The sequence below is a fragment of the Biomphalaria glabrata genome, chromosome 14 (genome assembly GCF_947242115.1).
Source record: "Biomphalaria glabrata chromosome 14, xgBioGlab47.1, whole genome shotgun sequence".
Lineage (NCBI taxonomy): Eukaryota > Metazoa > Mollusca > Gastropoda > Planorbidae > Biomphalaria > Biomphalaria glabrata.
Window position 1 is genome coordinate 16688454 of NC_074724.1, and position 23279 is coordinate 16711732.

The 23279-nt window shown below is 36.0% G+C and overlaps 1 protein-coding gene across 1 annotated transcript; it reads left to right on the plus strand.

Moving 5' to 3' along the window:
- The first annotated feature begins 1763 nt into the window (after nt 1-1763).
- On the plus strand, nt 1764-22970 carry LOC106051636 (cerebellin-1-like). The gene is made up of 4 exons (XM_056011407.1): nt 1764-1894; nt 6533-6666; nt 14129-14258; nt 22618-22970. The coding sequence occupies exons 1-4, from the start codon at nt 1837-1839 to the stop codon at nt 22758-22760; spliced, it is 465 nt and encodes a 154-aa protein (XP_055867382.1). The 5' UTR covers nt 1764-1836; the 3' UTR covers nt 22761-22970.
- The last annotated feature ends 309 nt before the right edge of the window (nt 22971-23279 follow it).

A 23279-nucleotide genomic window follows, 5' to 3' on the forward strand; every position in this document is an offset into this window, starting at 1 on the left:
AGACGCATGCCATTAGGAAACATTTGATAGATAAGGGAGTGCTTACAAGCATTGCTACTTCCGACAATGCCAACCATACTTATACTTCTTATTAAAAGTAACACAAAATATTTTATGCTTCGTGATTTAAAAAATATTTATTCTGTTCGATTAAAACATTCATACGAAAGCTCAATGAATTTTCGTATTTAAAAAAAAAAAAAGCAGCATCTGTGTCATGATTTTCATGTTTTAATACAACAAACAAAAACAGAACACCGATAACAAAATCAAACAACAAAACCTCTTTTGTTCTTCTGGCTTTTAAATTGGATTGGCCACACCTACATCACGCACTCTTTTGTGCTGAAGAGAGAGGAGCCCCACTTTGTGAGTACTATGACTCTCGCCTCACCGTGGAAAATATCCTCGTTGATTGCCCCAGATACCAGGATGTCAGGGAGAAATTTTTTAGAACACACACCTTGAAAACACTATTCGACAATATCCAACATGGGAAGGTACTGGGCTTTGTCCGGGAGGTGGGGTTGTGTACGAAGATCTGATTTTTGAAATGTGAGCATATAATATTTACATATGAATTTTACCAAATTATTAAATTTTTACGACCTTTACTATTGTAACTGTGAATAGACCTTGTTTTGAATGATTTAACTGTATAGAATTTAGCCCTTGTTATGTAAAGGGAGAGTGATCCTTAAAGGATTACGAGTACGACATGGCCTAAATTGTGCCGATGTGCCTAAACTCAAAACTCAAACTCAAACCCATTAAATCTTTAAAAACTATTTCAACTCTATGATTTCAACATTGTACATTTTGTTGTCTCTATGTCTAATGTTTTGTTTTGTGTAATGCACTCTTAAGATTAAGTCTATTATTATTATTTTTACATAGAATAACATGTCAAAAACACTTGAACATAAACACAATATAGCTATGTGTCCGTATGGGTTCAAATGTCTATTATTTCACTGGATAGCACTACCCAATAAACTAACTTCCGTTTTTCACATCTACCACAACCAAAGTAAAAAAAAATAAAATTGCCTGACCTATTTTCTGCTTTTATATATAGAAAAATGAAAATATGAGCAAATGAATGCAACCTATTTTGTATATTAAATCTTTTTATGCAATTTTGTATCAATTACAACTTAGGATAACTGCTTTTTTGCATAAAAATATGTCACTTTTGAATAAGAAATAGGAAGCATGCACAGACATATTTTGAAATCCTTATTGATAAGAATGGTTGTTTCTAATTCGTGTGACACAAATTGTAAGACACTTAGCTGAAAGAAAACCTCAAAGCCTTTTCAAACGTTCTCAGTTTACTTCATTATAGATATTCTCCAGTTCACTTAGAAGATTTTTACACATGTACCTTTTCCACTGAGCTTCCAATATTGTTGACTAGCTTTGATTTGACATAATATTTGGAGTTGACAAAAAGCTAAACATAGTATCACATTTTGTGTATGTTTTACCAATATTTATGAAGTTTGGTGTTCTTCACCAAGGATTAGGGTTAGGGTTAATCACATTAAAATATGTCAATCGCATGCCTTTTAGACCAACATTATTTAAGTTTAAGTTTAAGTTTCAAACTCCAAACAATACATTTTGTTTTTAAGTGCGCACGCTGGTCATGGGTCCGGAATTCATTAAACCCCTTCTCGCCAAGGTTTCAACGCCAATGTGTAGTTTAAATCTCTTGGCACAGCTGCTCGTTTATCGAGACATACATCTGTCTATATAAGCATACACTTTGTGATATATGTATTATAGAACTAAGAGATAAGTAATTCTGAGTATTAGTTCTTAGAGATAAAAATGAACTTCATAACTACTGTGTTGGTACTGTCTCTCCGTGTTACAAACACAAAATCAGGTAGATAGTTTAAGTTTTTAATGACAGTTTGAGAAATAGTAAATACTGTATGCATAAAAATGGTGGAAATAATATTGTTACGTATTTCTGAATTTTCTGGCTAGATGTATTAGTTGGCACACAAATAAAAACACAGCAAAGAACTTTAACAATTCGTTACTGTAACATGTAGCGTAGAAGACTGTACAATATCTGTCAGTTTACAGTTAGCTATACTTCGTTGCAATTCACCTCTTCACTTCGTTGCAATTCATCTCTTCTCAACTTTCCTCGAGCCGTATTCCACAGACCAGACCAACGACACACTTCTCAGTGTCGCTCCAGGTCTCCCAAAGCTGAACCAAGTCGTACTCAAGTCTACCGAATCAGAGCCGCACACGTCTTACATCGACTGTATCGACTGTAACGGCTCAAGTCCATTGTAGTTCGCTGTATAGACTTTAACGACAGTAGTCCACTCCAGTTAACTCTACCCTAGTTAACTTGCATCGAGTCGTACACATTTCTCTTCCACAGAGCCGCACACGTCTTACATAGTCTGTATCGACTGTAACGGCTCACTCACGACTCCATACGACTGACTTTCACATTAACTTTCTGGCTTATATAGAGTCCCTAATCGCTTCTCCAAAGTTGCACAAACACTCCTAGTATCCTCTGGAATAACATGTCAGGAAACTTCACATCCTGTCTTTATTTATACATGTAGATTCCAGAAAACACTCGCTGCAATGTCATCAAGTCGGGGTCACACGTAGTGACCTTTATCTGTCACTGTTCATTAGTAACTGTCCCCCTACTTAGATCTGTTCGTCCCCTGGAACAACACGTGTGGACACGTCACATCCTGTCTTTGTTTGTACATGTAGATTCCAGGGAAGACTAGCTGCTGTGTCATCTCGCCGTGGTCATACGTTGACCTCTACCTATCACTGTTCATTTGTAACAGTATATTACACATTTATTATTATTGTACAGCCGCTTTCATTATGTGTGGTATGTCCGTCATGTTTAGAGAAAAAAACAAAACATTTCATAATATTTTGCCATGGCGTGAACAAAACCGTATGACGGACTTGGACTTGACCGATGACGTGGCACTACTCGGGGCTACAAATAAATACAAGAAATGACGGAGAGCCTAGATAGAGAGGCACCCAAAATTGACCTCCGCATAAACTTGGATAAGACTAAACTTTTGCGAGTGGGATATAAGGAAAAGGATGCCCCCGTCAGACTTGGCGAGGCAAAGCATGAAGAGTTGGACACGTATCTTGGCAGCATCAGAACAAATGATGGGGATGCCAACCTGGATGTGGCATGCCGAATAGAAAAGGCAGGGAGCATTTTCCAAGTTGGAAAAACCAAGCCATTGGAGTCGAGACAAAAATACACCTTCTCAACACAATCGTTATCCAAACTGATACTTATGCATGTGAGACATGGACATCATCTGCCAAAATAGAGAAAAGATTAAATGTGACTCAACAAAAATGGCTGAGACGGATTTTGGGAGTCATTTACACAGATCGGGACTCTAACAAGGAAATCCTATGCCGAACTGGGACTCGAACACTTAGTGAGGTTGTGACAGAGCGTCACATGAGGTTTGCGGGACAAATTGAACTTCGATGACATTGAGGCCAATACGAGGAAAGGGCAAACAGTAACGTCCTCTTATAACTTGGTGCCACACTTTCATGGAGGACTTCAGAACACGTAGTTGCCTCCCTTAAGTTATTACAATATATATAGTTTAGACAAGTGTCTTTTGCTTTTCCCAAGCTCTGTTTAGTTTTTTTCCTTTATTCGTAATACTTTTACAAGGTGAGAGTGCCTTGTATTTTTGTTTTGAATTTGTTTTGCCACGTCACAAAGTCCGGTGACATTTATTCTTTGTCGTGAGGCAGTCCTCCCTATGGATTTGGTTGAAATGGACGGTGCGTTGGTCCGTAAAAGATTATTAGTCTGTGTAAACAAGTACTAGTTCCTTGGACTTGTTATTTAGCACGATTTTTAGACCCCTGTTTAGGGTGAGTTCTTACCTTTGCGATATCTCTTATTGTATAATGCATGAGGTTGTCACTACTTCTAGGTTATAGAGTAGAAATTTAGTTTTGTGTTTATTTCGTTTATAGTGTGCCAGTGTTGAGTTGTATGTACTGAAATCGATTCTATGCCAGTGTGGGCGTCGCTTGTCTTCTCAGAAGTATATATTACAGTCTTGAGTGTCACTGTCAGATTGGCGTTCATTGACGGCATTGAGTGTCAGGGCCGTTACACATCAGTTGGGGATCAGTTGAGGTCTAACTTTATTATTGCCGATGTTGGCAGTATTGTGACGTCAGTCGGTCAGCGTCTAGTTTACTATGAGACAATGGTGACAAGTTGGTAGCAGTAGCAAGGTGCTTATGTGTAATTATTGAATAATATCTATCTATATTTATATATTATAATAACTTAAGGGAGGCAACTCAAAGAGGCAATGATATTTATTCACAGTACAACACAAATACATGTAAAACAAAATGTCTTGATCATAACATCTTTATCTAGGCTCTCTACTTGGGCAAAATCGTTGGTTCCTAATGTCAACATCCTTTTCTAGTCTGGTTACTAGAAGTGCGTATCACTGCAGTAGCCTAGATGGCGGTGAGCATGGCAGAGTTATAACAATATTATCTAGTAATCATTCTATCATTCTCATTGTACATATACATGTATCAGTATCATGGGCGTAGCCAGGATTTTTGTTCAGGGGGGTTTGGGGGGGGGGAATTTTCTCCTCCCCCAAACCCGCCCCCTCCGAAAAAAATATGTATATGTTTGTATGTGTGTGTGTGTGTATACATAATCTTTATTACATTCTGACCCTTAATTCTTTCGGAAGACATTTATTGTGCCCTAGAATAGGTTCTTCCTGGAGTTAGTCGAAAAATTGTAGACTCCCCGCTGTTGCCAGCAAGGGGGTCTGGGGGAGCACAGGGAGCTCCTCCAGCGCGCGGCAAAGCCCCGCCGCCAAGCACTATTTCTGGTATTGAAAGCCAACAAAATGCATGTTTTGATGTATCTACAGTGCATTTTCCTACTATTAAAAAGTTTTATTTTAAAAGCGTAATGTGCTATTCTTACTGACTTAGACTACAATCTTCCAACTAAGAACAGGACACACACCACTATTAAATTACCACCTGAACAAAATAAACTCCACACAACTACCCCTTGGCACAGTCTGCAAAAGAGCTCACAGCTCAGCAGCAATAAAGCTGGCTAGAAGAAGAAGAAGACCCCCTCCCCGCGCCATTCGGCGCATTAGCCTTCAAGTTGCTTCCACAAAAATATGTCAATGGTAATGTCTGAAGCCTCTTCCCACCTTCTCTGAGGACCTCCATGAATGTATGGCGCCAAGTTGTACTTAATAGGATGTCATCGCAACTCTTATTATGCGTAATTCATTTTGTCGGAGAACATGTCCCGCAAACCTAATGCGACGCTCTGTCACAATCTTACTAAGGGGTCGACTCCAAGTTCGGCATAGGATTTCCTTGATTTAGACCCGATCTCTATAACTGACTCCTAAAATCTGTCTAAGCCATCTTTGTTGAGCCACATTTAGTGTTTTTCAATTTCGGCAGATGACTATTCAAAGCACTCTAATAATCCCTCCACTGGTAGAAATGTGTAACCTCTCTTGGAATTAAGTGACTGAAGTTTGCTTTAGATTTTATGCCGATAAGGGAAGTTTTATCGTCAAAATCACCTGTTGGGGGTTTTAAACTAAAAAATCTCTGGAGTTTTTTTTTTTTTTAAATTCAAAACTCCATTTAGCTACGGTCATAGAATTTGGGAACTGTAGTTAGCTTTGGAATAATTTATGAAAATAGAGGTTTTTTACCTCAAAAACGTTCTGTAAGGGGATTTTAAACTCGAAACCATCTGGACGGGTTTTAAACTTTAGAAAAATCTCATCTGTAGGAGAGGGGTTTAAACACAAAACTCCCAAATGGCTTGGCTACGCTCAAAAATTTTAGTGTGTAATTTGCTTTTTTATATTCAAAGTTTTGAAGAAACAGGCAGAAACAAATGTAGTGCCGATGAAGATTGTGCTCTCAACGAGAACGAGAAGCAGAAGGAGACCGAAGAAGAAACGAGAAAAGAGAACAATAGTTTGATCATAGGTTGTGCTGCAGATATGAGCACCTCAAACAGCAAGACAGATCAAGTGAATGTTTGCTCCGCGTCCAAGCATGTTGCTGAGAAACGTTTGCAAGTTGAAAGTGGCCTACAAAGTTTGGACCCTACTTACGTTTGCCCAGATTCTAAGACCAGCGAGAGAAGCCCTGATGGTGACCATAAGAACACAATGAAATTTGACGAAGCTGTTGATGGACATGTGCACGACGAAAGTCATCGACAACAAACAAGCGATTGGCCCGATACTGAGACGAGAGAGAAGGGTCCTGATGATGAAGAAGAAGAAAGCCGAATGTAGTCTGAAGCCGAAGACGAGGGACCATTGCACTATTTTTTCTGTTTCTAAAAGAAAAAAATTGCATCTCATATATATGAATAAATATCAATTTTGAAAAGAAAGCTCACGAATACAATAACTAAATACAAATCATCTCTTCTATACAGTGGCTGTTGGTTTCTCTTCACTTTTAAATCTGGAGCGTCCGATTGCTACTGGCGAGAGAATCATTTTTGACAAAGTTCTCACTAACGTTGGAAACGGTTATGACCCTAAGTCTGGAAACTTTACCTGCCCAATAGTAAGTTTTTTTTTGTTTTTGTTTTTACAGAGAGCTTTGAGTTTATTAGTCACTCACACTTGTTTTTTCTTTAAATTAAAAACTAATTTAAATATGCATACATTATACAATTTAAAAGCATTAAGCAAATAATGAGCTAAAAGCACTTACTCAATTATAACAAAAACAAGATTACAAACAGAGTTTGTGTTACCATATTCAAGCCTGATCTTGTTTTTATCGTTTAAATTAATACTATTAAAAATAAATATTTAGCGTTTTTTTTACTCAAAAGCAAACAGGACAATCTTTCATCAATAATAAGACTCTTCTAACTATTCCGTAATAAAGACTTCAAATAGAGCTCCCTCTAAAGCAGAGCTGCGTTAACTAAACACAGAAGAACATCGTGGAACTTACTTTATTCTCTACATTGTTTTATTACATCAAAAGTGTAGCTAAATCAGATGTTTATCAAGGTTACAAAGACAGTTTGTGTCAAAACACAAACTAAAAATCGGCCCAAGATGTGGTCTACCTAGAGTCATCATCAGTATTCGAACACGGGACTTCTGATTCCAAGTGTTTTATCACTCAGCCACAGCATCTCCATAAATTCATTTAGCGTACACATTTAATTTTTTAAAATAATAATTATTAACCTTATCCATACATTCAAAATAAATAAGATGTTACATTTAATAAAGAAAAACTACAAAATATTTATTTTTTACAAAATTAGATAAATTGGCAACACCAAAAAAAATAATTCTTGACCTATTTAAGTTAGGTAGTGAGCTAGATAGAAATGACTTGAAAGACTTGGAGTAGGTCGACTTGGACCAGACATTCTCCTCGCAAAATAAAAATTAATATCTCCATTGGCATTTATCATACAAACTAGACATAGATCTAGACCTTGTTTTAGATCAAGATCTAAGTGTAGATCTAATTCAAGATCTAGATCTAGAACTAAATATAGAATCTACTATATCTAGACTAGAAGTCGTATGAATTTAAATGTTTAATCTTAAAATTACTAGATCCAAGCCAATGTTATGATCATGAATATTAGCCCTTTAGCAACCGGGTAATGTCATTTCGATTACTAATTTTGTTATATGCTGTTCCTATCCGATTCATTTCTTAATGTGATATTATTGTTTATATAATAAATAAATCTGCACCCCTAAGCTGTCAGAAGATAAGTTATTGCCTTAATAATTAAAAAAAAATTGTTTAAATTATAAATACATTTATTATAAATATATCTAGATCTGGGATTTTTTTTAGTCTCATTTAGACTGTCAAGTGAGCAGTTTCGCCGGGCTAAATATCTAAGCCACACGAGTAGGCCAGGTGCTGGACTTAGTTGTCAGAGGCTATTTGAGACGCATGCCATTAGGAGAATTTTATAGACAATGGGAGCTTAACCCCATTGACACCCCTGGCCATGACAACCTTTGAAACCAAACTGTCAAGTGTAGGACCCTATAATGAGGATATGTCAAAATTGCACGCTATAAAAATAGTTCGTTATTTTAAAACTTATAACTAAAATCATGCGATGCGGATTGAAAAATACAGGTGCATCGGATACTTTTTGGTTTTCTAAAAGCAAACCGTTTAATTTATAAAATTAATTATGCAAGCGTTTTTTTTCTCATAAAAATACACCAATTCTAAAACAATTACATAAATGTAAGGGAGATAATGCTACAATATGTTATCAAAGTACGACAATATTTTGTGTATTTTCAGTATCACTAAGTCAGATATAGTTATAAAATGTACACAAAGTTTTCCAAAAAAATATAACTATTACAAATGTTTTTTTTTTCTGGTCAACTAGCTGTTAAAATTAAAAGAAAACATGTATGTTTGTTTATAAAGGCTAAGAATTCACTTTGTACGTAAATATCAAGTATTTTTTTTTTTAAATTGATTTTTAATGCAGCAACTTTCATGCAGTAGCGTAACAAGTAGCGGCCAAGCATGCTACATTAGTTTCCTAAAAAAAAAATAATTATCAGATTTTATTTAATGTTTGTTTAGTTCCCACAAGAGGTTAAAAGACGATTGTTTTTGTGCGTTTTGTTTTTGCCGGTCTGTCACGTTTAGGTAACAAAAACAACTCTAAAAGCTATTAAAAATCTGATTTAACCTTTAATGTTCCTTCCGAAACATCTCAAAAGTTTTAAGTATATATAATAGATTATTCCGGATGTTTTTGTGAAAAAAAAATCAATGACAACCAATGTTTGTTTGCTCTTCTACTTAATATTACATTTAATTTTTATGCTTATACGTTGCAAAAATACATGATCATGTGTTGTTCCGTTTTTTTTTTTTAAATGTAGATAGCATATAAATGTTAAATGAAAATCTCTATACTGACTTATATTTCATTAACTATAAAGTTGCTTCGGATATTGTTTAAAAAAAATAAATTATGTCAAATGATTGTTTGCATTAATAAAATTGACTAATATTACACTTATATTCTTTAACAATACGTCTCTATAGTTTATTTATCAATATCAAATTGTTCCATATTTTCAACTAAAAACAAATTTATGTCAAATCGACAATATGTTGTTCAGGATTTTAAAATAATGAAGTAATTTACTAGAAATGATTATTGAAAATAACTTTTTAGACTTTTTTTTCAAATAATTTTCTTGCCGAAACATAACAAAAGTTGTTTTATCAGTAAAGAATGTTTCGGATATTAGTTTGAAAAACGGAATCGACCTACATTACTTTAATTTTCTTACAAATCGTCGCAAAAATGTTCCGAATTTTATATAAAAAAATATACTAACGCCAAATAACTGTTTGAAATCCCTCTTCTAATAAATAAAACAAATAATATTCTTATGATTTATTAAACCTCGTTATCTTACTCGTATTTGTTAAAAGGCATAATAGCTAGATTTAGATCTAATCTAGATTTTTTACACTAGATCTAGATTATTTTTTTTTACACCAGACCTATATTTTTTAAACTAGATTTAGATTTATATTATATATAAAATTATTGTAGATTCTAGATCTAGAGTTTCTTACTTAGTTAGACTTAGGTCCTCCCGTGCCATTCGGCGCATTGGGCGGTAAGCTGTCTCCATAAAGATCTGTCATTGGCAATGTCTGAAGCCTCCTTTCACCTGGTGTCACTGTTCTGAGGTCCTCCATGAAGGTGTGTCGCCAAGTAATACGGGGACGTCCCTGTTTACGCTTCCCTCGTATTGGCTTACATGTTATGGCAACGCAACTATTGGTGTGCGTAATTCATTTAGACGTAGAACATGTCCCGCAAACTTCATGCGACGCTCTGTCACAACCTCACTAAGTGTTCGAGTCCCAGTTCGGCATAGGATTTCCATTTTTGAGATCCGATCTGTGTAACTAAATCCCAAAATCCGTCTCAGTGTGACAGGTGGGGAAATGTGACGTGTGTTTGGCACGTTTTATGTCTAGGGGATGATTATTTTTAATGCTATCACACCCCCACTTATCAGCATATGAATCGGGAGCAGACACGCAACGAGACAAAGCAATGAAAGATAGATACAAAAGTTAAAATAAAGGATATTTATTTACATAAATATACATATAATAATAAAAAGGGGGAGGGTTTGCATCTATCTCTAGTATATTCTATGTTTAATCATCACTCTTGCACATAATAAGAGAGTATGTCACTTTGTCCTCTGACTTAGCTGGTTGTCCTGTTGATGTCGCAGCTGGCTGTGTCCTGGCTTGAGGTTCTGCAGCTGGAGGTGGCGCTCTAGCGGATAGAGGGACGCCGGCGATATAGTTCTTGTGGAGTCTCAGTCCCAAGTTCTAGTATCTGTAGTGGGCACAGTATGGCGGGTGGCCGGATACCGTGGGCACAAGGTTACTGCGGGCAGAGCTGATCTGCCGTGGGCAGTGTAGGTAACAGGATATGTCCAGTGAGTTGCAGAGGGTTGGCGTAGCTATGACGTCTCGCACAGATCTGACTCTATAGGGACGTCGCGCCTAATAGCTTGACAGGTGGGCTGTCGAATAGGCGGGCAATGCTGATAGCGCCAAGTAGTAGAGTTGAGTAGATCTCCGTAGGCGGTAGATGATGCTCAATAGGAAAGTGCAGTGCTGAATAGCACTAAGCACATAGATAGGTAAATAGATCGTTGATCCAATAAATAAATAGGCAAGTGCAGCGCTAAATAGCACTAAGCACAACTGCAGATAAATAGATCGTTGATCCAATAACTAGGCAATAGGCAGGCACCTGAGGGAGGCTGCGGATAAATAAAGACAAGTTAGGACATGTCTCTCATACATCTTATCGATGCCCTCGACTGAGGTGCATTCGTCAGATTGATATAATTGCTTTAGAGCACAATGGTGAGCTGATGACAAATGGGATTTGGAAAATAGATGGCAGATAGTAGCAATATAGAAATGTACATAGAAGTTGAAATAATAGTCTCAAATAAACAACACAGGTGGATAGAGAAAGAAGGGGGGGGGTTGAGTTGGGCGGTGGTCAGCGACCCAGATGATTGTTTACATATGACCGTGGGTCGAGAACAATGGAGCGCGCTTGAATGGTGTGTCCGTTCAGCGGCGCAACTCTCATTAGAGTAAAATGAGTAAAGGGGAGATAATTCAATACAGGGGAGATAACTCATATCTCCTTTCTAAGCGCAGTATTAGTGCGATAGTGAAATTATCAAGGCTGTCAACCGAGATAAAGGAAATAAAATAAGGTGTACAAATATATACATAGTTGCATCAACCATCAATTGAGCAACGTAGCATTAATAGATTAATGCAATACATAAATAAATACATAGGGCATGTTTATGTTTTCTACTTACGCCAGTGAGAAATACACAATGCACTAATTAAATATAAATGAACTAAGCAAAATACACATGATAATATCCAATGGAAATTTACACAGAGTAATTAAGATGGAACTGGTGATTAAGTTCGGCTTACCACCAGGTATTCCTCTAGGAGAAAGAATAAGTGATATAGTCCAGACTCGATAGCTCAGCTCGAATGAGAAAGAGAGGGTGATTTGAGTTGGTTTACTATATATATATGCCTGAAAAGTGTGGGCGGACACCGGAAATGTCCTAGGCTAAGATTTATCTTACACGTGGGTGGATTTGACTCGAGGTGGGAGCCGCACCTTGGAATATCACGCGGTGTGTCGACCAGGGTAATCTCTTAGATCAAAGAGAGACGTGAGAGAAGGGGGGGAGAAGGATTAGCTTGCATTCAAACCAAGGTGGTGTGAACCGCGACCGTCCTTCAGACATCCGGCGGGTAAGACAAAAGAGATTGTGTGTTTACCTTTCCCCGATCAAGGGCAGATAAATGAAAGGACGCGCCTTAGCTATCTCCAATGTGGTAGACTAAGTCTAGCCTGGAGCGGAAAAGGTGTGGCGGGTGAATGATTTAGGGGTTGGATGGGGAAATAATTAAAATAAAATAAATAAATAATGAAAAATAATAATTAATGCTGTGATAATTTAGAGTGACTCTGACAGCGAGTTTTTGACTTGTCACACTCAGCCATTTTTGTTGAGCCACATTTAGATTTTTCTCAATTTTGACAGATGACTTCCACGTCTCACATGCATATGTAGCAGTTGGAATGACGATTTTGTTGAGAAGGTGCATTTTTGCCGCCAGTCCAATGGCTTGGCTAGTCCAAATAGGCTACAGCTTTTGGAAAATGCTCCCTGCCTTTCCTTTTCGGCACACTACATCATGTTAGGCATCTCCATCATTTTTATGATGCTGCCAAGGTACGCGAACTTGTCCAGCTCTTCAAGCTTTGACTCGCCAAGTCTGACGGGGACACTCTTTGCTTTATATCCCACTCGCATAATTTTAGTCTTATCCAAGTTTATGCGGAGGCAAGTTTTGGGTGCCTCTCTGGCAAGGCTCTCCATCATTTCTTGAATGCATTTTTTGTAGCCCCGAGTAGTTCAACATCATCAGCAAAGTCCAAGTCCGTCAATCGGAGTTGTTGACGCCATGGAATACCAAAGGCAGTCTGGTTCATTGCTCTCCTCATTATGTAGTCGATGGCTAGGAGGAAAAGGAAGGGAGATAAGATGCACGTCTGTCTCACACCTGTCTTGATGGTAAAAAACTTTGTTTTTAGGTCTAGTTTATAATGTTTGTTTATTTATATGTTTCTGATGTTCTTTCAGAGTTGAATATGTTTACTTCCTAGTTCACAACTCCCGCATGAAGACGGGAGATGGGAATGAGCAGTGTTTGAACAAGGGACCATCGATAAACCCAAAACGACAGTACTGTGCGCAAACCGCAAGACCAAGCAGCCATGATTTAGATAAGATCAAGATCTTTAATTTCAATTTCTAGATTTTTATTTAAATCAGGAGGCGCGGTGGCTGAACGGTAAAGCGTTCGAATCCAGGTGAAGACTGGGATTTTCAATATCGTGATCTTTGGGCACCTCTGAGTCCACCCTGTTTCAATGGGTACCTGACATTTTTTGGGGGAAAATTAAAGGCGGTTGGTTGTTGTCCTGGCTACATGACACCCTAGTTAACCGTACGCCACAGAAACAGTTGACCTTTACATCATCTGCCCTATAGGCTGCAAGGTCTGAAAGGGGAACTTTACTAGATTTAGATATGGGCTTAATTCGGTCTGATTTAGTTTGTCATCAAGTGTATAATGAAGATATGTTAAGACTACGCGTTATAAAGTAGTCCTTAAAAAAACTTATAACTACAGTGAAATTCGTATTGAAAACCTATTTAAAAAATTAAATCAGTTTTTCAATCAATGAGTTAGTTATAAATGGAAAATATATTTTAAAATGAGCCTTTCATACTTTGTGACCTTAAATGCAATTTTTTGTATCAGTGCGCGAATCTATAAATGAAGCTTAAGTAACTAATAAATAAGTCTACGACCTTTGTTTAAAAAAAAACAACACTTAATTCCTAATCAAGACGGACGGACAGACAGACCACACAAAAAACAAAGCTGCTATTCCTCTTTCAACACAAACAAACACGTAATAATTGCATTACAGATAATTTACAGTTCAATTATAATTATTAAAATACATTTTTAATTATTCTAGGAATCGTGGCAGAGAGGCAAAGTACGATTGAACTTGGTTTGGCTTGGCTACCTACGAAGGTGGCTCGAGATTTGATACCCGAAATGAACAGAGTTGCGTTTACTGAAAACTTAAAGGTAGCACGAAAAACCGTCTCCCACAAATAAGTTTGGACCATATGAGCATGCTCTAACATGAAAGTAGCGCTACATAAATGCTATAATGATGTATATATGTTTCTAACTTTTTTTTTTGAGTTGCATACAGTTTACAGAGTAATAATAAAACAGGTGAAGTACATATATCATATCTATGAAATTTTTCTATATATTCTGTATAATTTAATATTTTCACTTCTTTTATTTTTCAATACAGCGAGGACTTTATTCTTTCAGTGTGGGCGTGTTACCTATGCCAAATAACCTTGTAATAGTGGATATTTATCAAAATAAAAACTACTTAATTTCAGTTCACGGAAACGATAATGCCGTGTTTACCTCTGCAAGTAAGTCTTATAATTAATAGCAATACTAATTATTACATAAATATAGTTTGGGCTTAATCTAAGTATGCAAATTAATCAAATAAAACACAACAGAAATACAGGCAAATATTTTTAGTTTACTAAAAACGTATATATTGAACCTAGTGTCTTATGATATATCAATCACTTTCTTTATTTCTTTTAAAGCTTATATCAACTCACTCTGTCTTACTTTCTGTTAACAAGTGTGTGCATGTTATTTATCTCTCATTCATTCTAAGATCAAACTAAACTTTGCACAATTATTTATTGACATAGAGAAGGCATGAATCCATTTTAAAATGTAACCAATTAAACAACTAATTACTGATATTTTTTTTTAAATAGCAACAAAGGAAACTAATACTTCAGCATTCACAGTTATGGCTAAATTTTAGGGTTTAGTCCGTTTAATTAATTGTTAACACCATTTCTCCCTAACGCATTATCCGATCAGGTTGATACTTAAAAAAAAATATTTTTTATACATAATAAAACATGAATCAATAAACAAGACTATTAAATTAGTTATTTAATTGTTGGTAATTAATTATTTTGTTTTATATCGAATAAGGGAAATAACTTTTACTCATTTCTGTTCTAACTAAGTCCTCGTATGCTTTGGGGATACTATAGGCTTTTGTCTTAGTTGGTAGTGCTTTGTTGAGTTTTATTGTGTGTTCTATCAGATTGGTACATCCTAGCTTTTGTGTAATTACATCACTATATTTAACTGTCAAATTCTGTAACATATCATTTTCAATATTTGCACTACTGTTGTGTGTGGTGTTTATGGTGCTTGCTATATGTTCTTGTATGTTGTGTTTGGTTTCTACATCAAGTTCAATAATATTTGTCTCTTATCCAATTTTACAAGTTTATCAATATTGAGTTTGCATTCTCTACCATCTTTATCAATGATGTACACTTTGTTATTAATTATCTCTATAACTTTAAATGGTCCCTCATTCTTATCCTTACAGTGTTTATTTTCTATCTTAACAAAAACTTGGTCACCTACATTTAGTGTTCTTAGTTTTCTATTTCTGTTTTTTTATTTTCCTATGCCTTTCTAGATTTTTGTCCATGTTTATCTCTGCTAGTTTTATTCCTTGTCTAAGCTGTTGTTTGGTCTGAATTATCCAAGGATGGTACTGTTCTATGGTCTCTAAGTTTAACATGTTGTCGGCCCATAACTCTAACGGTCCTTTAGGTTTTCTGTTAAATACAAGCTCATAGGGGCTGAATTTGGTGGTTTCATGGATGCTAGTGTTGTAGGCAAATATAGCATAACTAAGGGTCTGGTCCCAGGTGCTCATTGAGTCTCTTTCTAGCTTATATATCATCTGTTTTACAGTTCTGTTCCATTTCTCTATGACTCCATTTCCCTGTGGTGAGTAGATAGTGCTATGGACTAGGCGGATGTTAGTCATTTCTGCAAATGCCTGGTTAAGGTGGGACTTAAAGTTTGATGCATTGTCTGACAGTAACTTATTAGGGAATCCAAATTTAAGAAAAAAGTGTTTTTAAACAATTACATATGTCAATAGCCTTTATATCTTTTAGAGGAAATGCCTCTGCCCATCTAGTGGACATGTCAATGATACCCAAAATATATTTATTCCCTTTACTGCTGGTAGTTAGGGGTCCCATTATGTCCATGGCAATTTTGTCCCAAAAATAGTGAGATTTATCTGATTTTTCTAATGGGGCTCTAGTCACTGTTTTTTGTTTGGCACATTCTGTGCAACTGTTTACATAGTTCTTAATGTCCTTTCCCATCTTTGGCCAGAAGAATTTGTTGGCTATCTTAGCATATACTTTTTTTTTCCTAAGTGTCCTGCTGTGGGGTCATCATGTGCCATATTTAATATTTTAGCTCTTAACGTTTTAGGGATCAGGATTTGAAGTCTAGTACAGTTTTCTTTCCTGTTATATCTAATGGCTAAGTTGTTAATTTCTATATGGTGGTTATTTAAATTTATCTTGTTATAATTTTTGTTTAAGAGGTCTTGTATTGTGGTGTCATTTTTCTGCATAGCTATTAGTTCCTCCCTAGTTATGCCTATTTCATTAAGTAATACAGTGGGGCATTCTATTTCTGGTGTTATTTTTTTGTGTGATCTGGTTTCAACTAATAATGCCTCATGCTTGAATAGGGAATACTTTTGTCTATCTTCCGCCCATTGCATAACTTCTAGTGTTGGATCTTTTACACCTTCTACATTGCCTATTATTAGATCTTGTGCTGGGGTGTCCATGACTATGGCTTCTAGTTCTCCTGTAATCCAGGGTTTTTCACGTGACCTTTTCTCCCACAATTATAACAAGTCTTGGTGTTAGACCATTTGAATTTATCATTGTTGTTGTTGTTGAATGTTGTTGCTGTGGCTACAAGTTGGTGTAGGTCTCTTTTGTCAATCGTGTGTCCAGGGTGACTGTCTTTAAATAAATTTAGATTCGTTATTAGTTCAGTCTCTGTCTTGATCTTTTTTTTCTTTAAGGAAAGTAAATACTAAGTCTGTCACGTTGTTGAGGACATTGTCAATAAGTAGCATGTCTAGGATTTGTGTCGGGTCCTTGATGTCACATTTTGCTAGCTCTAACCATTTTATCATATTAGTCCTCATGTAGAATATTATTCTATTAAAGTCCCCATCTTTTTTCAATTTAGTGTCCCTGAACAGCTTACGATAGAAGTCTGAATTTTTCCCGAAGTGCTCTAGTAATCTAGTCTTTACTGCCGCATAGTCTTTCTTTTGGTCTACAGTTAAAGTGGAAATGATGTTGAGGGGTTCTCCCGACAAATTTGCTAGTAGGTGTTTGGCCATGTCCTCATTGTTAAGATTGTAAGTTGAGGTAATATGCTCAAATTGGACTAAATAGTTTTCAAGTGTTTCATCTTTTGAATTGTATTTATGGAATTTGGAGATGAATGGCTTTGTTGTAGACTGTTGGGTTATAATGTTGGAATTTGTTTTGGCAGCTTCTAGTTCTAGTTCTTTTTGTCTAGTTTCTAGTTGTTTTAATTCTTTCTGATGGGCTCTTTCAGCAGCTCTTTCTTCCCTATCTTTTTCCTCCCTTTCTTTCTTTTCTATTTTAGCTAGCTCTTTTTCTATGAATTCCCTCTTTTTATCCCCCTCTAGTTCCATGACTTTCACTATCTCTAAAATTTTGTCATAGGAAGACATGTTTAATGCTTTGTGTGCTCAGAATAATTAGTTAATTAAGTGAGGAAGAATGTACTGTGTTATGCTTATTAATACAGTGTGTGTCAATTATTTTACATGTGTGTATTATACATTAATGAAAAGAAAAATTTCAATCAATGGTTATAATGTAATGAAAGAATTTAATGAGAATTGTCAAACAAATGTATAGATCTAGATCAAAATTTACTCAGTTACTCAATTATAAACTATTCAAATTCAATAGTCATAAATATCAATATATGTTATACATGTGTGCTGTTGTGCCAGAGTAAAATAGTAAAAAAAAATGTAAATTAGTAAGAGAAAGAAAAATATATTAAAAACGACTAATACAGAAACGATATAGAGAGCAACACAGTCTGCTTTTAAAGAAATTAATAAAAAGTAGAAATGTGACAGGAGAAATACAGATATATGGATACAAGACTTTTAAACAAACAACAATATAGATACAGATTAAGTACACTGACAGAAATACAAACAAGACTCAACAGCTAAATAAATATTTTCACACTATATTCTATGACCTCCGTACCAACAAGGAGAGCCTCAAACGCATTGGGCCTTATAGAGGTTAGAGAACAAATAGGATAGACCCTAATAGATCCTATTGTTATGATAGTTCATAAAATAGTCCCTCTCCAGCCACCCTTAAAAAACACTTAGAAAAATGAAATCAAAATATGGCTCTAAGAATGCCAAGAGTTATCAATTACTAACTCTATTAACAATCAAGTTTAATTACTGCTATATCAAAGCAGAATCCATGTATTTTATAATCATATGCATGTATTTAATTTGTTAATAATGACTTACGGACTCTTTTCTTGTTGACTAGTGTAGTTTAATCCTCTTCTCTCTTGTAGCTTGTCTAATGCAAATACAGCTTGGGTGGTTGACTAATAATCCATGTATAAGTAATCCATTTTAAGAATACACGTCACTATGAGCATTAAAGTGGTAGTAGAAAAATAATCCAGTTCAATGCCATAAGATGGCTCGCATGCTTAAATTTACAGTTAATACAAGTTCTGTCAAGTACTCCAAAGTAATCCACAAAATAATCCACAGTGGTTAGGAAGTTCACAACTAGGTAATCCAAGATAGTTACTTACTAGGGGCTTCTGTTAGTTCAAATTAATATAATCCAGTTCTTGGAAAGATAGAACTTGTAAAGGTACTTGTATATCAGGCTATATATATAACTCCTCAGTAGCCCATTAATAACATAAAGTTAGGATATCCATCAGTATGCTGAAAAAAAATATTGACCATAAGTAGGAGAATGTCTCAGATGAGAGCTATTTCTCTACAAGACCTGAATGGTACGACCATGTCAAGGTGCGAGTGTGCCAATGATGAATAGTGGCGAGCACTACTGATGAAGCGGTGTATCTGTCATCAAACGATGTCTTGAATGGTATGGCTCTTTCTTTCAGACGACACCTGTAGCTATAGATAGGAATCGAGTCGTCTTCTGTTTTCGGTTTCACACAGGACAGGTGTCAGAGGTAGATCTAGGAACAGGGTTGGTGTTGAATGGATCTCAGCATGGAGATGTATAATAGCTTTGGCAAAGCTATTTAGGTTACTTGAATGGTTCGGTCTGCATGTAATGGCTTGACTGGTGTTGACGTGTAACTAGTTTTTGATGACCTAGATCTAGTAGTTAGGGATGACCTGAATTTCAATGTGTTGGAATCTTGTCTAGCCAGTGGCGATCAGGCAAGTGTGTTCTGTGGCGTTTTGACACCGAGTTCAAATCTAGATCTAGTGATGTTTTATGGCTTGCTTTATTACAGGTTGGACAGTAATGCCTTGTAAATACCTTAATTTCCTTGTAGATCTTGTGGGCAGGCTGGATTTGGTACTTGTTTAGTTAGACGCCATCTTGAGAAAAAAGTACCGGTCTAAGGTGTAGTCTTGCGCTGTTTACTATAGAGGCGATTGAGATCCGTTGAGAACGTGCAGGTTCACTTGTCTTTTAAGACACCTTTACTGGCCACCAAATGTCGCTGCCTAATTTTAGTTGTAGGAGTGACGACGCAAATGTGTCCGAATGTTGTAGATATTGTTCCTTAAGTAGATACTCTTTCATACGCACTATATTTGCAGGTGCGTGCGTATACTAGCGTACTGAACTCTTCAAGCACAAACGTTCCGAAACATTAATAAACGCTCTTAAAGCAGACGATAATTTTATTATACATAATGTTACGTATTTCTGAATCTTCTGGCTAGATGTATTAGTTGGCACACAAATAAAAACACAGCAAAGAACTTGACGACTAAACTTTCAGTTTCATATAACTTTAATGACTATTAACTCTAACATTACTGTAACATGTAGCGTAGAAGACTGTACAATATCTGTCAGTTTACAGTTAGCTATACTTCGTTGCAATACATCTCTTCACTTCGTTGCAATTCATCTCTTCTCTTCATCTCTTCTTCACACTTCCCAGTGTCGCTCCAGGTCTCCTAAAGCTGAACCAAGTCGTACTCAAGTCTACCGAATCAGAGCCGCACACGTCTTACATCGACTGTATCGACTGTAACGGCTCAAGTCCACTGTAGTTCGCTGTATAGACTTTAACGACAGTAGTCCACTCCAGTTAACTCTACCCTAGTTAACTTGCATCGAGTCGTACACATTTCTCTTCCACAGAGCCGCACACGTCTTACATCGTCTGTATCGACTGTAACGGCTAACTCACGACTCCATACGACTGACTTTCACATTCACTCTCTGGCTTATATAGAGTCCCTAATCGCTTGTCCAAAGTTGCACAAACACGGCTAATATCCTCTGGAATAACACGTGAGGAAACGTCACATCCTGTCTTTGTTTATACACGTAGATTCCAGAAAACATCGGCTGCAGTGTCATCTTGCCGGGGTCACAAGTTGTGACCTCTATCTGTCACTGGACATTGCTAGTACCTTTTGGAATAACATGTAAGGACACGTCACATCCTGTCTCTGTTTATACATGTACATTCCAGGGAACTGCCGCTGCTGTGTTATCTCGTCGGGGTCACACGTTAACCTCTTCCTGTCACTGGTCATTTGTAACAATAAAATATAATTCACAAAGTATAATGGCGACTTCAGCCGTCACAAAATATAGACCAATAAATACTGGCTGCTCATGCCATGTAGAATAAGTAATCACATCAATAAAATGTTCACAATATAAGTCCGAAGAAATCTCTCAAGTTAACATAAGATCAAATTCATTAAGGTACATATTACAGACAGAGAAAATCGTACCTCCACTCTCTGCTGGAGTTCTTCACTAACTAACTAACATTGACCCTTATTTCAGAGTCCTTTTACTTATTCACATAACCTCATGCTTGCCCGCACGGAATATTACAATAGGTGACTGAGTGTCACTTCATGTCACAGAGGTTCTAAAACTGGACTGTGACAAATATTGGTAGATATAGTTTTCAGGATGTGGTTCTTTCCCGTTTAGATAAGCTTAGTTTTTGTTAGTGAAGATTTTTTTCTATTTTGCTTGTTTCACGTGTTGTTATATTTTAGTTTTCTTAACACATTAACACATAAGGAAAAATTTAGGAGCTGGTGACCCTTAGGCAGATTGTGGCACAAGTTGCTACAGCCGGGCCGAACCTATATAGGATATGCCGTTGCTTTGTTCACATCAGCGCGTAGAGAGGGGGGAACTGCTGTTTGGGCGACATCGTTCCTACTATAAACAATGTTCTGGCTTTCATCTGGCTTATTCTACCAGATAAACCATAGGTGTTACGGCTGAAGAAGGTCAACTACCCATCAAGGACGCTTGATTTAAAAACCGGACTAGCGCAAAGTTGTTTTTGCTTATATGGCTCGGAAACATTCTTCCAGATACCATTCCCAAAAAGAAATCGTATCATGCTATAATAATCAATGATGCGCTGTAGAAAAGCAATTAAAAGGCTTACGGAATTAACCATGAGGAAAAAACAGGAGCATAAGAAGGTCCTAAAACAGTTAGCAGCACACATTACTACACCCTGGTAGAACATGCGCTGTTGTTGATGCCAAACTGTATCGGAACTTGGCGTTCCTCTGTATATTTCTAACTTATAGCTAATGCCCAGGTTTTTATTTAATGTCATTTGTTACTGATAGAGCAATGATTTCGTTTCACGCTATGAACATAATTTATTCTTTACCTAACCACTATTGTAAAGTCATATTTATTTACTAACTGCATCCTCATTGTTACTTATTAATATTAATACACTCTTTTCTCAACCTGTGGGTCGCATTCCTTATGGGGGTCGTATGACGATTCACCAGGGTCGCCTCAGGCATTCGAAAATATGGATTTTTTTCTTTTTAAACGTGTACAGCTTGACATTGCCCAATTTTGTTTTATTTGAAAGTTACAATTTTATAATTGTCATGTGAGGATAGGTATTCCAGACAAATCAATGTGAATGACGTTCATTCTTCTAATTGTTGCCGTATAAATAGTTTAACAGTTTAAGTGAATGTAAATTGTTTTGTTCGTAAGATGACGTCCAGAAATAATTAAAAAGTTTTTTTGTTTATAAATATTTTATATATTCTATATACATATATATTATAAATATTTATACGCCATCGTTTAATAGTCTATGTTATTGAAAATAATATATTTATAAAAAAAAGTACACGGGAACAATACATTAACATAGATCTCGATCAAAAGAAAATCAAGAAAACAAATAATGATTTCGACTTTATAGCGGTATGGTTTTACTTCAATTGCTTAATCAGGAATTCGAAAATCCAAATGTGTCAATTATAAAGAAGTGCTCTAAGGCGAATCTATGACACCGAAATAACTGTAACGTCGTTTTGATAGCTAACAGTCTTCTCTAGGATTTCGAACCCGGGCCCCTTGTTCGGAAGCCAAGTGTTGTACCTCTCAGCCGCCGCTCCTCCTTTATCATGTTAAGCTAAAACGTAAAGTCTGGACTTGTTGAAAAGGTGACAGAAAAAGCGAGTATAAAATCATTTTTAGTAATTTTTTTTTTTTTTTAGAGTATAGGGACTTTTTCTTTTTTTTTTTTTTTTTGTTGAAAATGTATTAATTCAATTTCTCAATTTTATAAACTTTTTTTAAACAGGTAGAACAGTTGTCATTAAGTGTAACAAAGGCGACAAAATATATCTTGTAAATAATCGAGCTCCATATCAGATATATGCTACCTTGGATTTAACTTATCAACATAACATCTTCAGCGGGTTTCTAATTAGCCCAATGCTCTAGTCATACGAGAGCTGACGGGATCAAGTGTTTGGAATATTAATGATTCTATACTGACATTAAATCTAAAAAAATGTTTGGTCAATATTGTCAAATGTTCCATATCTAAACATGTTTAGTGATAATACTTTCTTTAAAAAATATCTATTTGAAATATTTTCAGACATTAGTATCATTTAAAAGATTTAAGACTATTAAGAAAATAAATTAATACTGCTCATAGATACACATTTCTTGATACTTTCTCTGTGTCAGTAAGCGCTTGTATGTTTTTGTTAGTCCAATATTTAGTGTTTATTAAAGTTTCTATACATGTAAATAAATCCTTCAGTAATTACAGTTATAGCTAAACGTGCAGGATTTCGTCCCCTTAGAGAACTGTTGGTTTGTATGTTTGTGTATGTGCATTCTCCTATCATATTAATTATTTAAGTAATTATTTATTGTATTGTAACTAAAACAGGTGAATGAAAAAATAAATGTCCAGGACAAATCCTACATGCTTTGAAGTGCTGTGTAGTG

Excerpts from the sequence above, each read along its gene's own strand:
- LOC106051636 (XM_056011407.1), top strand. The coding sequence starts at position 1,837 with ATGAACTTCATAACTACTGTGTTGGTACTGTCTCTCCGTGTTACAAAC. Across the intron at positions 1,895-6,532 it reads TGTTACAAACACAAAATCAG|TGGCTGTTGGTTTCTCTTCA; the intron begins GTAGATAGTTTA and ends TCTTCTATACAG. Across the intron at positions 6,667-14,128 it reads GAAACTTTACCTGCCCAATA|CGAGGACTTTATTCTTTCAG; the intron begins GTAAGTTTTTTT and ends TTTTCAATACAG.